General features: G+C 43.2%; 1 protein-coding gene across 5 annotated transcripts in view; it reads right to left on the reverse strand.

Moving 5' to 3' along the window:
- Positions 1–168: 168 nt before the first annotated feature.
- The window catches only part of ZC3HAV1 (zinc finger CCCH-type containing, antiviral 1), a 71,268-nt gene continuing 53,929 nt past the window's right edge, over positions 169–17,507 (reverse strand). For 2 of the 5 annotated variants that reach the window (XM_006145030.3, XM_027770502.1), the window contains exons 7-9: positions 10,195–10,369; positions 3,467–3,587; positions 171–1,597 (exon numbers count right to left, since the gene is read on the reverse strand). In XM_006145030.3, the coding sequence (XP_006145092.1) occupies positions 1,491–1,597; positions 3,467–3,587; positions 10,195–10,369 (403 nt within the window). In that variant the 3' untranslated portion in view covers positions 171–1,490. Of the gene's footprint in view, positions 1,598–2,816; positions 3,049–3,466; positions 3,588–10,194; positions 10,370–17,507 lie in introns of those variants that run through there. The other 3 variants (XM_006145031.3, XM_014586486.2, XM_027770501.1) reach the window with 3 other exon arrangements.

Below are 17,507 nucleotides of genomic sequence, written 5' to 3' on the forward strand. Positions count from 1 at the left end.
TGGAAAGCGAGAAATCACCCCCCAGGGGGGATGGCCACGCCGCAATCCCTTCTCCTCCATTCTCCTCTTGGGATCTTGGGCATGCACACGCGCCCGGCATGAGTTTAAGTCGCCGGGTCTGGGATTTGAACCGCGGTCGACTACATGGGAGTCCAGCAACATAGCCATTATGCTAACTGCTGATCCCAATAATTTATAAAGAATTTAGAAAATATATATAAAATAAAATAAAACTCATGACACATGGTCAGCATTACAAAGCTTCGCTCCCCCCCCGCCCCCGCCACTGTCCGGCCCTGAGGAAGGCACTATCATTAAACCCATCTTACAGATGAGCAGTTGTCAAGTGAGGAATTCATCCAACTCCACACAATGAATGAGGAGCAAGGCTGAATATGAACCGAAGCGGTCTCAGGCCAGAGCCCAGGCTGTTCAGCGTCCGGGCAGGGATCTGTGAGCCTAGGATAGAGCTGAGTTGGAACCGACTCCCACCCCGAGGCTTTGATGTGGTTCAGTCCCCTCCTTGGGTTCTTGCGAGATTGTCATGTCCAACGGGACCAGAAAGTAGGACCCCCGGAAACGTGAGCAAGATAAAACACACAAGACAAGCGATGACCTTTAGCAGGGAGGCCAGGAGGCTCGCGGTCCCTGAGGAGTGTGGCCCAAATTATTTGGTTCTCCATGTATTTATTGAGGATGAGGGTGCCAGAGAGGCAGTATGCATTTGCTAAAGTCTTTGCAGCTCTGCGCCATGAGATGGCATTCCCATATTACCTCACAGTTATCCTTTTAGTAACTTCCTTTCTTTATGAACTATCTTAAATTCCTACAACCAAAGAATCCAATCAGAATCCCTTGATTTTATACCTGCCTTGAAGCCTGTATTACATAATCACACCCAGAAAAAAAAAAAAACTAAAGTCTAACTCCAAAAATGTTCACGATCAATGTCGGTTTTACTGGGAGTTCTAAGAGGAGACAGAGCAGAGCTGCAACAAGTCCCCCATGGCCCAATTTCCTTTAAACATTCCCTTTAATCAGCGTTCTCTTTCTGCAAAGCCCTTGCTCAGCCTGAGGCAGCTACCTCATCCCTTTCTTCTCTCCATCTCGCTCTTGGCCTTCCACAAATTCTGCAGTAAAACTACAGACACAGAAAAATCCACAGCAAAACAAGAACCCAGCGCATTCAGTGGTTTTATAGGCACACCCCATTAATTCAACCATTTGCAGCTGGAAAAGCTAAGGCCCTTGGTACTTGAGGGACTCGCCAAAAGTCCCCTGTGGCTAGAGGGAAGACCGGTTTCCCAATCTGGTATCCTTTCCGTCACACCACACCGCTTAACCAGTGCCCGACTCGTAGATGATGCGAAGGGAAATCTCAGTGTAACGCAAGCAGACTTTCAGAACGTGGGGTCCAGATTCACGAGTGACGTGATGGGATCAAGGCACACACGGCTCAAACACCCGCCAGCAAACAGCGTGCCGCACACTTACTCTGGCCCTCCCTTCATCCGCGCCACATCCTGTGGGGACACAAACCGTGGTCTTCTGATAACATCCTTCTGAGTCTTGGAAGCTGTGTTTGTCTGAATCATCCCTTTAGACAGAAAGAAAACAAAATAAACAAGAGTCAAGAATTAGTCCTGGAGCCAACAGGCGGCATGGTGGTTTAAAGTCACTAGATTCCCACGTGGCTGACCAAGGTTTGAGTCCCAGACCTGGTGGCTTGCTTTCTCCTTTTCCCTTTCTCTCTCTCTCCCTCTCTGTCTCTCTGATCAAATTAAAAAATAATAGTAACAAATGGAATTAAATACATAATTAATTAAAAAAAGGATTAGTCCCAGAAAATGACTGATGATTTTCAAGGGTTATTTACATAGCAAATATTCATGCCTAAACATGAATATATATGAATATACATGAACAGAAAAAAATCCATTTGGAGGAAAATCACTCAGGATAAAAAAAATAATAATAAAAATAAAAATAAAAACAATTTTTAAAAACTGGTATCTTTCACAGCCCTTATTAGAAGATTCAAAAAAGCAGGGCCCACAGATGGTATAATAGTCATGTCTCTGGACTCTCACGTAGTTGGTAGCAGTTTGAGTCCTGGACCCAACAACTTAAAACTCACACCGGATGCATGTGTGTACATGCCCAAAATCCGGAGAGGAGAATGGAGGAGAAGGGACTGTGGTGTGGCCATCTGCCCTGGGGGTGACTTCTCACTTTCTGTCTCTCTGGTGAGCGCACATGCCCTATAACAAAAATCTTCCTTTAAAAAAAAAAAAACTCAAAACAGCAAAGAGGTGAATGGATATTTAGAAATTATTCTAGTCTCTTTTTAAAAAATTATTTTATTTTATTTTAGTTATCATGATGATTATTATTATTTTGGTAGATATTTTTGCCGTAGGGTCCATGCACTCGCCAGAGAGAGACAGAGACAGTATGAGGGAAAGTGAGAAATCATCCCTCAAGGGGTATGGCCATGTTGTAATCCCTTCTCTCTTCTCCTCCCGGGATCTTGGGCATGCACACACACACACACACCTGGTGTGAGTTTCAAGCCACCAGATGTAGGACTCAAACCACAGTCAGCCATGTGGGAGTCCAGTGACATAACCACTATGCCATGTGCTGGCCCCTATCATTATTATTTTTTTAAATTTGCTACAAGGCATGTACACTCACCAGAGAAAGAAAGAGGGAAAGTGAGAAGGCAAGCTGCCAGGTTTGGGACTCAAACCATGGTTGGCCCTGGAGGAGCCCAGCACCTTAACCACCACAACCACCCACAGGACGCAGTTCAGAATTTTTTTTTTTAAGTTCATTTATTTATTTCTCCCATGAGAGAGCAGAAACAGAGACAGAGGACCTCCCAAGAGGGTCCTCGTGCCGATGGGACAGCATTCAGAGGGGGCTGCTGGCCTAGTGGAAGTTAACCAGCAGCAGGTCTTTCTTCGGTGGCTCCAATAACCACGGGAGAGGGCAGAGCACTGCAGTCAATGTGCTAGATGAAACCACTGCTCTGGATGATGCAGCCTGTGAGGGTAAATAGCAAGTGTCTAAAACTCTGAAGGCACCCAAGGGCCCAAGGTCTTTCCTGGTTATCACCGTCAGGAAGTCCAGTCTCACCCTGGGCACCTGCCCACCCAGAGTCAGAAAACAGAACAGCAGGGCCAGGAATACACCCTCAAGACTACCTGGTCCAATACACCAATTTTACAGTTGGATAAAATGGGCCTAGAGAAGCCAGGCACTCTCCCAGGGTTGAATCTGTCAGAGTCAGGGCTCTGGAACACAGGTCTGCAGACGGCCACTGGCTTCCACTCCACTGTAGTGCTTGCTTTGTCAAGAAGAGCCATGATTCTGAGCATAGCAACACACGCACGTTCTGTTCCCACTCCCGGTGCACATGGCACGTCCAATGGCACGTAACACCGCCAATCAAAAAACTCACCTTGGAAACTCAACTCGTAGTTCCGTGAACCCGCCTGAAATGACAAAACTCCCCTTGGACAGTTTTGAAAGACCGACTCCAGGTATGAAGAGTCAATGTTTGAACTTTGCTGTTTGTCTTTCTAATTAAAAAAAAAAAAAGTAAAGACTTCAGAGTAAGCTTTTCAGAAATTGTCACAATGACATCTCACAGTTTTGTTTTAGCCATGGGATTTGAACAGGAGTAAATGTTGCTTCCCAAACCAAATTGTCAGGGCCTTCAGGTCAGGGCCAGGTCTGAACCTTTGGTGGTCCTTTCCCTCATGGTGCCTAAAAGACAGAAGTCTGGCATGGTGGTTAAAGAGCTGGACTCCCAAGAGGCCGATTGAGGTTTGAGTCCTAGACTTAGTAGCTTGCTTTCTCACTCTCCTTCTTTCTCTCTACCTCTCTGTCTCTCTGGTGAGCATATGGGCCCTATCAGAAACTTTAAAAAAATGATCAAATAAATCAATCAATAAATTTAAAAATAAAAGAGAGAAGTTTATCCTACATGCTTGGTGAATGCCTGGAAAATACAGCTCTTTGTAATACTCTATTCATACCTTTTATAACATACAAACACGCATGCGCTCCCTCTCTGTGACGCCATGTCTGCACCTGAGATCTAAGAGGAACCCACACTCCACTCGTGTGTGAAACAGAACCCTGTGGGCTATTTTAGCCCAGCGCAGGTCAGAGCTATAGTGAAGGTGATAAGAGAAGGCCTTCTGCTCTTCATCCAAGCTCCAGTAGGTGGACCGCTGACATTCCAGACTCTTCAGCTTTCAGCTCCAGTCGCCTCCCTGCCCCTTTCTAAGGGCAGTGCAAGCTGGGTGTTCAGGGGAGGATGCCAGTATGAAAGCATCCAGGGGAAATGTCGGGGATGGAGAAGGGCTTAGGCCCCTCTGTTTGGAGCAGGAAGGCTGTGTTTAAATATTTGGGCCCAGAGCAAAACAGAGCTACATTTGCATGTGTTTCAGAAAGCGGAACCAGGACAAAGGATGGAAGGACGTGAAGGCGACTTTGACAGAACTTTCTGACCTAAGCACCTGACAAAGTCATCCACAGAGATGGTGGTTTCAACAGCTGCTGGGGCAGTAGCTATCAGGACGACTGAAGAGAGAGTGCTGTATGATCAGACGATGATGGTTAAACCGTATGCCATCCTTGGGCCCAAAGAACAGCCGAAGTGGGCAAACACTCGGGCACAGGGCAGGGGAAAGCGAGGCAGCTCTGTCACCTCCGTATACCTTGGCTTGACCACTAGCTGTTTCCCTCGAATTCCCATCCCTGTAACTGAATCCAGTATTCATCAAGTGCCTACTTGACTCTGTAGAACCCACCGTTTCTTTTTTTGAGAGTTTTTTGTTTGTTTTTGTTTTTGCTATAGGGCACGTGCTCTTCCCAGAAAGACAAACAGAGACACCGAGAAATCACCCTCCTTCCCTGTGAGATGGCCACACCACAATCCTTTCTCTTCCATTCTCCTCTCGGGATCTTGGGCACACACACACAAGTGCCCGGCGTGAGTTTAAGCCACCGGGTCCAGTACTCGAAACGTAGTCAGCTACATGGGAGTCCAGCGACAGCATTACGCCAACTGCTAGTACCCTACAATCCACCATTTCTGACTCAGAAGACAAAGCATTTCAAACTTTGCCATACATGCTAAGTCACCTAAGGATTTGGTTAAAGTGCAGAATATGAGTCAAGGAAACTAGGGAAGTTTTAGGTACTGTATTTCTTTTTTTCTTTCTTCCTTTCTTTTTTTTTTCTTTTTTTGTTTTGTTATAAGGTGCATGTACTCACCAGAGACAGAGACAGGAGAGAGTGAGAAAGCATCCCCAGGGGAGATGGTCACATCCTAATCTCTTCTCCATTCTCCTCCAGGAATTTTGGACATGGATGCACATGCACCTGGCATATTTTTCAAGCTGCTGGTTCTGGGACTTGAACCACACAGTCGGCCATGTGGGATCCAGCACCTTCACCACCACACCACCAACTGGCTCTAGGTTCTGCATTTCAAACAGCTTCCAAATGCTGCTGATGCTGCTGGTCTGTGGACCTCACTTTGACTCCCAAGGATCTAGAATTTGGACCAGCACTGTTCACTAGAACAATGATGGGAATGTTCTCTGTGCTCTGAGTATGGCAGTGTAGGGAAGGGAAGGCAAAACGTTACCTGTTCTTTTTCAGGGTTTTTCTGCTGGGCTAGAAACACACTGACATAAAACAGATCAACAGGAGAAAAAAAAAGCATACCATTTTCTTTCTTTCTTTTTTTTTTAAAATAGAAGTTTTACCTGTCACAGGATCCTTTATAAGGAAATAAAGACCCAAGATGTAATTCAAGATGAATACTTACATACCGAATTTGACAAAGACTAGTAAATTGTGACAATGTGATAAGGGAAAAGGGCTTAGACTAAGAGGGTGGAGAAGGGGGAGAGGAGGACAAAGCTTTGTCTAATAACATGGTTTATTTGCCCAGATTCCCCTTGGCCTCAAAATCCCCTCTTTGGTAATAAGAACATGTTCAACACAGTAATTTCACCTCTGCTTTTAAGAGACAGAAGGGGAACCAGCAGTTAGCATAATGGCTATGTCGCTGGACTCCCACGTAGTCGACCACGGTTCGAGTCCCAGACCTGGTGGCTTTATCCCAAGAGGAGAATGGAGGAGAAGAGATTGCGGTGACCATCCCCCCTGGGGGGTGATTTCTCGCTTTCTGTCTCTATGTCTCTCTCTGTCTGGCGAGCGCACGCTCCCTATAGTGAAAACCTCTCCAAAAAAAAAAAGAAACAGAAGGAAGACTAGAGCGACTGTCTTGTACCTGCTATTTTTCAAGTGCCTTTAATTCAAAATAGTTCATACGCCAGAGACGCAGACTTTTAACTCCTTCAACAGCCTAGCTATAGCTGTCTACGGAGTAATTTTTTTTTTTTTTTTTTTGGGGGGGTTTTACTATAGGGCGCGGTGCCTCCCCAAAAAAAAACGTGCGCTCGCCAGACAGACAGAGAGAGACATAGAGACAGAAAGCGAGAAATCACCCCCCAGGGGGGATGGTCACGCTGCAATCCCTTCTCTTCCATTCTCCTCTCCGGATCTTGGGCACAACACGCACACGCGCCCGGTGTGAGTTTTAAGCCACTGGGTCCGGGACATGAACTACGGTCGACTACGTGGGAGTCCGGCGACATAGCCATTACGCTAACTGCTGGTTCCCTCTACGGAGTATTTTTAAATGTGACTAAAGTGACCATGGAACTGAATTCTTCATTTTAGTTATGCTTAACTAATTTAAAATTTAAGAGCCACATGTGGCCAGTGGTTGTCATACTGGACAGCACAGAGCCATCGATCAGTGTCTGAGCATCGAGATGACCTGGCGCGGATCCACCCTGCCCTGTCTCTGCCCTCACTGTTGCTTGTGTTCCAGGACCTCCAAGGGTGATGTTTCCCCTGGTTCAGCCCACACGCAATGAGTCCCAGGTATCATCTGATGCAGGATCGTTCAAACCATGCTCTCCTAAGGTCAGCTCCATGGCCCGGTGGTTAAGGCGGCTGGTTCCCACATGGCCAACTGTGTGGTTCAAGTCACAGACCCAGTAGCTTGAGAAATGCCAGGTGTGTATGCATGCATGCCCAAAATCCTGAAAGGAGGGACAAATGGAAAAGACTGTTGCATGACCACTCTTCACAGTGGGTGCTTTCTCCTTCCCCCCTCTCTCTGTCTCTGCCTGGTGAGTGCATGTACTCTCTAGCAAATAATAATAATAAGAGAAAAGGAAACTAACAGAATAGTGGGAATTTGTCCATGTTATGGGCGTAGTACAGCAACTGGCAGCATGCTGATGTCATGAGCATGTCACAGCCAGGAGGTCATATAACCAACTGATTGGAAGGCCACTCTCCAAGTCTGGGGAGGGCGTCTCTTACACTGTGTGCTCTCTGGGTCAATTCCCAGGTGTTTCTTTTCCAAGGTGTTTCCTTTATTTTTCATTTTTTTAAGAGAGATTTTGCTACGGGGTGTGTGTTCTCACCAGGGAAACAGAAAGTGAAAAATCACCCCCCAATTGGAGTGCCACACTACAATTCCTCCTCCTCTATTCTCCTCTCGGGATCTTGGGCATGCACGCATGCACTGTTTGTGAGATTATTTGTTTTTTCCATTTTTTAAATTACATGCTTTATTCCTGCGTTCCAAACTGTGAGTTTTCAGCCACCGTGTCTGGGATTCAAACCACAGTTGACTACATGGGAGTCCAGTGACGTAATCATTACGTCATCTGCTAGTCCCAGAGGGCAGAAAGCTATTCCTGGTAAGGGTAAACATTCCTGATATCTGAAAGTTTTTATCTTTGTTGAGCTGGCCTTATGCTTTGGAAATCTCCAACTACGGTTGTCTCAGCCTCCTCAGTAGCACAGAGCGACAGCCTTGTAAAGTCTTCCCGCAGGCCCTTCGGCTCTTACTAACAGCTCTGATGCGCCTAGAGTATACTACAGCACTCCAGTTCTAAATGGGAGAGCCTTCGTTTGTTTATTCCCCCACAAGATTTGCATTTATGCCTCAGTTGCAGTAGCAAGGACTTGGCTTTTATCCTGTGCCTCAGTTAACACTTTGACCTTGGCTTTCTAGAACTGCTGTTTGTTCTTGCTCTGAGCAATTCTCTCAGGCCATGGCCTCCTTTTGATCCACCAGCTCCCACAGCTATGAAGCTTAGCTGCTTGCCAGTAAACAACCCCAAGGACTTGGATCTGCAATCTGTAAACTTGATCTGTGGCTCTGTGAATCATGAACCTGTGAAAGAAATCCTACCCAATTTCCTACCCAAGGACTACCAGGCTCTCCCTTCTGGTCACTCCTGTTATAACTGCTTTATACCATTGCTTCCAATTGCCCATAATCAATCACCACTTCTTTAAATACCACATCCTCTTCCTGTTCACCATTCATGTGGCTACATGTCCTGCTTAAGCACTGGAATTTCCATCAAAGGAGTATCAGTTATACTTTCCAGGGAGTCCACTGTCAAAGCATATGCACCTGCTCTGTTGGCGAGTTTCTGCCCCCCACGTTTCTACCAGGGAGTTTTCTAACCCACAACTGGTAACTGTCCAGCCCTTATTTAAAATTCAGTTATAAGAAATAACACCTGAGAACACATTAAAAACCTACCCATTCTTTCTCTAAATGTTCTAACCTGTTACTAGATCAAACCAGACCACTGAAGAACTGCCAGCTTAGACCACGGCACACTGAACTGTGAAAGAAACCAACCTGTTCATTATGGTTGGAGTTCAAATCTCTTGGAATCATCACTGCCATGTTACTAAGACAGTTTAAAAAGAAAACATAAAAAGCAACATCTGGAGCCAGATTGTAGTCCATCAGTAATACAACTGGACCCATTATGGGAAGGTCCTAGGTTCACATCCCAAGGCCTCCCTGTACACGCTGGGTGTGTACGTGGCCGAGATCCAGACCAGCTGGGATGGAAGTGAGCTATGGCCTGAATGCTGTTGGGGGTTTCTTTCTCTCTCTCCTTCTCTTTGCCTCTTAATTCTATTCATCAAAGAGAGAAAAAGACACTTAAAAGGACAGAAGATCTATTTATCTAAACTTCCATCTTTATTGCTATGTACCCTCTGTGAATCAGCCTAGAATCTTCTAGTTCCAGTTTTTCAAGTCCACCTGAATCCAGACTCTGACTGGATACTAGTGACCATCTGTACCAGCAGTGGTGTCACTGTTGGAGTGAATAAACATATCCCCAGGTAGAGTTAATCACCCTCTCATCAACCTCAGTCTCTAATTCCTCCCTCCACTCCTGACTCAGGGCAATAGTCTATACATTTGTTCTGCAAAAAGTTCACAGAAAATGCATTATCAATAGTCTCACCACAACATGACCCCTTTCTCCAGCTTTCCAGCTCCTCAGGATCCTAGCAGCATGCCTTTCAAGTCAACCTAGACTCTGAACAGTGTCACCATTTGGCCTCTAGCACCATGGGGCACCAGAGTTTCTGCCATGGCAAATTTCAAAATTCTCTGCACCAAAATAAATTCATACTTTGATTCTATTTTCCCAGAACCTTTTTTGAAATATTAATACACAGAAAACTCTCTCGAGGTTTCACTCACACCTATGACAGTGAGGAAAGAGAGATCTACGGCTGACTCATGTTTCAAGAGGCCCCTCAAAAAGTATTAATGTATTTTCAGCATATGGTTCCGATTTAAGTACATGCACGCTGGGAAAATGCAAATATGGTGGTGTATTAAGTAAAATATCACTTTCTCTACTTCCTCTTCCCCCTCTTCGTGGGTAACTCTGTAGCCTCCAAAAATTTTAATAGTTAATTGATTTAGTTAATAGATTATTAATATTAACTGTGTTATTTTTAGTTTTGATATAGGGAATGTGTGCTCACCAAAGAGACATGGGGATGGGGAGTGAGAAATCAATCCCTAGGCAGATGGCCATACCACAATTTCTTCCCCATTCCCCTCTCAGAATTTTGGGAACGGTACATATATGTGCTCAGTGTGATCTTCACGCTGCTGGGTCCAGGACTTGAACCGCAGAATCAGCCATAGTGGGAACCAGGGGCCTTAACCACCATGCCACCAGCTGGCCCCAATAGTTTTCTTTTTAAGATGACAAGTTTAAACAAGAGGCTCCAACAAGGAGGAATGGTACTCACCTCTTCCCCATATTGAATCCACTTGCCATCTTCATTCTTCCAATACCAGATCCACTTAGTGGTAAAGTTGGTGTTGGCCGGCTTCGTGACAGAGGAAGGAGTGGAGATACGTCGGATACGGCTAAAATTACAAGTCATTTTCTGGAAATTGAAGTTACGATCTTCTACAGAACTGCTGAGAGAAAGAAGCATAAAGTTAACATAATTTTTCATTGACCTCTGCTTTCTACACTCTGATCTTCCTTAACAAGAGTATAGAAATGAAGTGCTACAACAGATATCACAGAAAGATCATTAGAGAACACTACCAGCAACTATACACCAACAAATCAGAAACCTAGATGAGAAGGACAAATTTCTGGACACACAGTATACCTAGACTGAACCAGGAAGAAATAGAAATACAATGCACCGGGACCAGCAGTTGGTGTAATGGCTATGTCGCTGGACTCCCATGTAGTCAACCGTGGTTCAAGTACCGGACCCAGTGGCTTAAACTCACTCTGGGCACATGTGCGTGCATGCCCAAGATCCTGAGAGGAGAATGGAGGAGAAGGGATTGTGGCGTAGCCAGCCCCCTGGGAGGTGATTTCTCACTTTCTGTCTCTCTGTCTCTCTATTTCTGACGAGTGCACACGCACCCTATAGCAAAAACCTCCAAAACAAAAAAAAAAAAAAAAAAGAAAAGAAAAAAAAAGAAAGAAAGAAAGAAAAGAAAGAAAGAAAAGAAAAGAAAAGAAAAGAAAAGAAAAGAAAAGAAAAGAAAAGAAAAGAAAAGGAATACAATGCACCAATAACAAGCAATGTTATATTAGTCTCCCAACAAAAAGCACAGGTCCAGATGGTTTTGTTGATGAATTCTACTAAACCTTTAAAGAAGAATTAACACCAATTCTCCTCAAACTATTTCTTTTTTTTTGGAGAGGTTTTCGCTACAGGGCACGTGCACTCGCCAGACAGACAGAGAGAAACAGAGAGACAGAAAATGAGAAATCACCCCTCAGGGGGGATGGTCACGCTGCAATCCCTTCTCCTCCATTCTCCTCTCGGGATCTTGGGCACGCACGCAACACGCACCCAGCATGAGTTTTAAGCCACCAGGTCCGGGATGCAAACCATGGTCGACTATGTGGGAGTCCAGCGACATAGCCATTATGCTAACTGCTGGTTCCTTCCTCAAACTATTTCTAAAGATTTAAACAGAAAGAACCCTCCTTAACTAGTTTTTTTTGAGAGGTTTTCACTATAGGGCGCGTGCGCTCGCCAGACAGACAGAGAGAGACATAGAGACAGAAAGCGAAAAATCACCCCCTAGGGGGGATGGTCACGCCGTAATCCCTTCTCCTGCATTCTCCTCTCGGGATCTTGGGCATGCACGCACATGCGCCCGGCGTGAGTTTTAAGCCACCGGGTCCGGGACGCGAACCGTGGTCGACTATGTGGGAGTCCAGCAACACAACCATTACGCTAACTACTGGTCCCCCTCCTTAACTAATTTTATGAAGCCACCATCACCTTGATACCAAAAACAGACAAGGACACTACAAAATAAAACTACAGACCAATATCCCTGATGAATACAAAAGCAAAAATCCCCAAGAAAAAAAACTAGCAAATCAAACCCAACAATAGATTTAAAAGATTATACACCATAGTCAAGTAAGTTTCATCCCTGAGATACATGGGAGGTTCAACATACACAAAATAAATGCAATACATCATGTTAACTAGAAAGCAAGCTAAAAACTATATGATCATATCAACTGATGCAGAAAAAGTATTTGATAAAGTATAACATTCCATCATGATAAAGCCTCTTAACAAAATAGGTATAAAAGGTACATTTCTTACAGTAGAAGTCATGTAAGACAAGCACATAGCTAATATCTTCCAGGATAGGGAAAGGCTAAAGGTTTCCCACTAAAAACTGGAACAAGACAGGGTTGTCTGCTTTTTCCACTCCTTTCCAACATAGTACTGGAAGTGCTAGCTAACACGGTTACACAGGAGGATGAAATAGATGGCATTCAAATAGGAAAGGAAGAAATTAAATTTTCCCTATTTGAAGATGACATGATTACATGATTCTTTGAAATCCAAAAGAATCCATGAAAAACTCATAGAAATAATAAAAATGAATATTCAGTAAAGTCACAGGAAACAAAATCAATATACAAAAATCTATAGTTTTTTTATACACCAACAGTGAACTGAGGCAGAATTGAAAAAAAACAACCTATTAACAATAGTCATATGCATATAAAAAAATAGGTAGAGGGACGGCAGGTGGCGTGACGGCTGAGGGCACTAGACTTCCACATGGCTGACCAGGGTTCGAGTCCCAGATCTGGTGGCTTGCTTTCTCACTCCTCCCACCCTCTGTTCCTCTCTGGTCAAATTAAAATAAATAAAATTAAATTAAATTAATTTAAAAATATGTAAAAATAAAATTAACCAAAGAAGTGAAAGATCTCTACAACGAAAAGTGTGAAATTCTTTTTTTTAATAAATATTTTATTTGACTTTATTTATTTATTTTCATTTGACCAGAGAGGGACAGAGAGAGAGAGGAGAGAGAACGAGAAAGCAAGCCGCCAGGTCGGAGACTGGAACCCTGGTCAGTCATGTGGGAGTCCAGCACCCTTACCCACCATGCCACCTGCTACCCCCCAAAAATTGTGAAATTTAAGAAAGAAACTGAAAAAGGTACAAGATAGGCCACATGGTGGTTAAGATGCTGGACTCCCACATAACTAACCACAGTTCAACTCCAGGACCTAGTGGCTTGCTTTCTCTCTCTCTCTTTCTCTCTGTCTCTGTCTCTTTCTGTCTCCTGATGAGCACATGTGCCCTATAGCAAACTTTAAAAATAATGATAACAGATAAAATAAATAAATAAATAAATTTAAAACAAAAATGAAATGATACAAGAAAATAGGAAGACATCCATTGTTCTTGGGTTGGACGGATCAATATAATTAAAATTTTAGCACTATCAAAATTAATTTACAATTTCAATGTAATTCCTATCAAATTACCTATGACATTCTTCACAGAAATAGAAAAAAATAATTGTAAAATTTGTCTAGGATCATAGAAGACCCCATAACACCAAGACAATACTGTGCAAAAAGAGTAAAATTGGAGACATCTCACTACCTGACTTAAAAATACATTACATAGCTATAATAATCAAAACATCAGGTTTCTGACACAAAAACCACATGACCAATGGAACTGAACAGAGGATCCAGAAACAAGCCCCAGAATATACAGTCAACTGATTTTTCACAAAGGGCACAAGACAATCCAATGGAGAAAAGAAATATCTTTTCAATAAATGGAGGTGGGAGGGTGTCGCATGCCTTGGTAGTAAAGGTGGCTGGATCTCACATGGTCAACCATATAGTTCAAATCCCAGACCTAGCAACTTGAAAAACACACCAGGTGCATATGCATGCATGCACAAAGTTCCAAGAGGAGGGAAAAATGGAGGACCAGGAACTGTGGCATGACCATGCCCTATGGTGGGTGCTTTCCAGTTTTCTCTCTCTCATCTCTCTTTCTCTATCTCTGTGCCTCTTTAATGGGTACACACACATTCTGGCAAAAAGAAAAAAAAAAGATAATGGGAAAATTAGGTACCTTTCGAAAAATCATACTAAACCTCAATTCACCATCAACAAAAATCACCTCAAAATGAATTAAAGATTTAAATATAAATCCCCAAACTATACAACTACTGTACTATACAACTACTGTAGAAAAAACAGGGTAAATAAGTGAAGACACTGGAATAGAAAAAGTTTTCGCAAATAAGACCCCTAAAAAATGGACAACACTAAAAATAGACAAGTGGGATTACGTCAAGCTAAAAAGTTTCTGCACAGCCAAGGTAACAATAAATAGAGACAGTCCTCAGACAGGGAGAAAATATTTGCAAACTCTACTTCAGATAAGGAATTGATAACCAGAATATACAAATAACTGCAAAAATACTAATAATCTAATTTTAAAATGGGTCATTGATCTGAATAGCTAACTCTCAAAAGGAGACATACAAATGGCTAAAAAGTATATGAAAAATGTTTAACATCTCTTGTCATTAAGGAAATGCAAATCAAAATCACCATGAGGTATCGCCTAATCCCAGACAGGATGGCCATGATAAAAATAAAAAGAACAATCAATGCTGACGAGGTTGTGGAGAAGAGGGCACCCTTGCACGCTGTTGCTAGGAATTAAAATTAGCACAGCCACTGTGGAAAACAATATGGAGGCTCCTCAAAAATTTACAGAAGATACCATATGACCCAGTAATCCCACTCTTAGGAGTTTACCCAGACAGGAAATCACTCTGTAGGAGACACTTGCACATCCATGTTTATCATGGTATTATTTATAATAGCTAAGGCACAGAATCAACTTAAGTGCCCCCAAATCTAATGACTGGCTCAAGAAAATGTGATAAGGGACCTGCAGGTGGCATGGTAGTTAAGATGCTGGACTCCCACATAGCCAACCACAGTTCGAGTCCTGGACCTGATGACTCGCTTTCTCACTCTCTCTCTCTCTCTGTTTCTCTCAAGTGAGCACATGATCCCTATAGCAAATTTTAAAATAATAAAAAGTAAAATTATACTTTTAAAAATGTGGCACACACAACTGGATACCACTGAGCCATAAAGAACAGTAAGGTCCTGTTACACAACACAAAGTCGATGACTCTAGAAGATTTAATACTAAGTAAAGGGGCTGGCAGGTGGCATAGCAGTTAAGGTGCTGGACTCCCACACAGTCAACCATAGTTTGAGTCCCAGGCCTGACTGCTTGTTTTCTCACTTTCCCCCGTTCTTTCCCCGTTCTCTGGTTAAATGAAAAATAATGATGATAAATAAAGGTTGTTTATTTTTAAGGGCTTTTTTAAAGCTTTATTTATTTATATAAATTTGAACAGAGAGGGACAGAGAGAGAGAAAAAGAAAGTGAGAAAGCAAGCTGCTAGGTCTGCAACTCGAACTGTGGTCAGCCATGTGGGAGTCCAGAGCCCTTAACCACTACGCCACTGCCAGCCCTTGATAAATAAAGTTTAATAAATAATTATTTTTAAAAATACTAAGTGAGGGACCAGCAGTTAGCATAATGGCTATGTTGCTGAATTCCCATGTAGCTGGCTGCAGTTCGAGTCCCGGACCCAGTGGCTTAAACTCACACCGGGCACGTGTGTGTGTGTGCCCAAGATCCTGAGAGGAGAATGGAGGAGAAGGGATTGGGGCGTGGGCCACCCCCCTCCGTGGCCATCCCCCCTAGGGGGTGATCTCTCGCTTCCTATCTCTTTCTGGCGAGTGCCCGTGCCCTATAGCAAAAATCTCCCCCCCCCCAAAAAAAAAAAACCTAAGTGAAATATGCAAGACTATGAAAGACAAACACTGTATGTCCCCACTTAGCAAATACTTAATGTATAAGAATGCAATGTCTGCATTCTTGTGGCAGGAACTGAAAAATTTGAAGACACTGAAAGAAAGGGCAACTGTATATACCGGAGACTGCATGAGGATGAGGGGTGGGAGGAGGGGCTCGGGGGAAAAAAACATTTAACAAACACAAGAATGTAAACAAAGCAAATAGCACGTGGAATGGCATGCCATAGCACAGTAAAAAAGGGATGGGAATACTGCCAATCTTATGTATCTCTCAGGAAAAAAAAACAAACTAGTAGAATGAAAATTAGCTAAAAAGTCAAAGGCACACAACATAATGTAATATTCTCTTTTTTTGGTTTTTTTTTTTTTTGAGAGGTTTTAGTTACAGGGCACGTGCGCTCGCCAGACAGACAGAGAGAGACATAGAGACAGAAAGTGAGAAATCGCCCCCCAGGGGGGATGGTCACGCCACAATCCCTTCTCCTCCATTCTCCTCTCGGGATCTTGGGCACGCACGCACGCACATGCGCCCGGCATGAGTTTTAAGCCACCAGGTCCAGGACGCGAACCGCGGTTGACTATGTGGGAGTCCAGCGACATAGCCATTACGCTAACTGCTGGTTCCCACATAATGTAATATTCTTTACTGAAGATGATAAATATGGTAATTTCTTTTGATTATCACACACTGCATGCATGGTTTGAAAAATCCCACAAAGATGTGCGATCAAATGTAAAGAAGAAAGTATAATATACTTAAAAATGAGTTTATTTTGGTGCAAAAAAAATTCATGTCTGGTTTTTTGTTTTTAAATTTTTTTCTTCCTTCATGATAGAGCATGTGTACATGCATATGTGAGAGAGAGAGGTGAGCACTCATCACAGGGTCTGGTCACACCACAGTTCCCTCCTCTAGTCTTCTAGCCCATTGGATCTTGGGCACCTGTGCCCATGCCCAGCATGTTTCAGATGGACTGAACCAGGGATTCCAGCTGCACTTGCCCTGCGGCATCCGGCTTCTCTTGAGGAGCTGGCCCCATAGTGTTTTCATTATGTGCATTTTCCATGAACTTTCTGAGGAATCTTCATACATATTAACTATATAATTATGTAATTATAGTTACAAAAAGACATTTATTTTAACCTGTAATGAATTTATTATTCTAATTTTTAAATAAATCAGTAAGCATATTATTTTTCAGTTTTGATTTTTTAATATGATAAATATTCATAGTTATAATCATAGAAATGGAATAAAATATACTGGGGATTCTCAGTACATTTTAAGAGCATTCAGTGGTCATGAGACCAAAAACCGTGAGAACCACTGCTCTAAGAAAGACTCTTAGATCAATGATTCTTAATCAGGAACACTTCTGTCCCCAGGGGACATATGACAATACCTGAAGATATTTTTGGTTATTACAACTGGAGATGGTTAAGGGGCGTGCTCACTGGCATTTAAGTAGTTATCTGCCAGGAATACTGCTAACCTGCCCCTTAGCCCTACCTAAAAATAATTATCTGGTCAAAAATGACAATAGTGGAGAAATTTTTAAAAAGCCCTGCTCTGGGGCCAGCCGGTAACATGGTGGTTAAGGCAGCTGGATTCCACAGGGCTGACTGCACAGTTCAAGTCCCTGGACCCAGTCCAGTGGTTTGAGAAACATGCTGAGGGGAGTAACCTTGCTCCAGATCTATAGTAAGAAAGCAAATCGACACCTAGAAATAACAAAATAGCGGATGCTGCCCTCTACTGGCAAAACACAGCAGCACAGAATCTCCACCAAAAATCCCCTTAATTCACAATGCTGAAAAAATATGTAAACTTCCCCAGCAAGGAATTTCCTTATATAACTAGGATGCACCTTATATCCCTGCACATCTTAGA

The sequence above is a fragment of the Tupaia chinensis genome, unplaced genomic scaffold (genome assembly GCF_000334495.1).
Source record: "Tupaia chinensis unplaced genomic scaffold, TupChi_1.0 Scaffold000140_1, whole genome shotgun sequence".
NCBI lineage: Eukaryota > Metazoa > Chordata > Mammalia > Scandentia > Tupaiidae > Tupaia > Tupaia belangeri.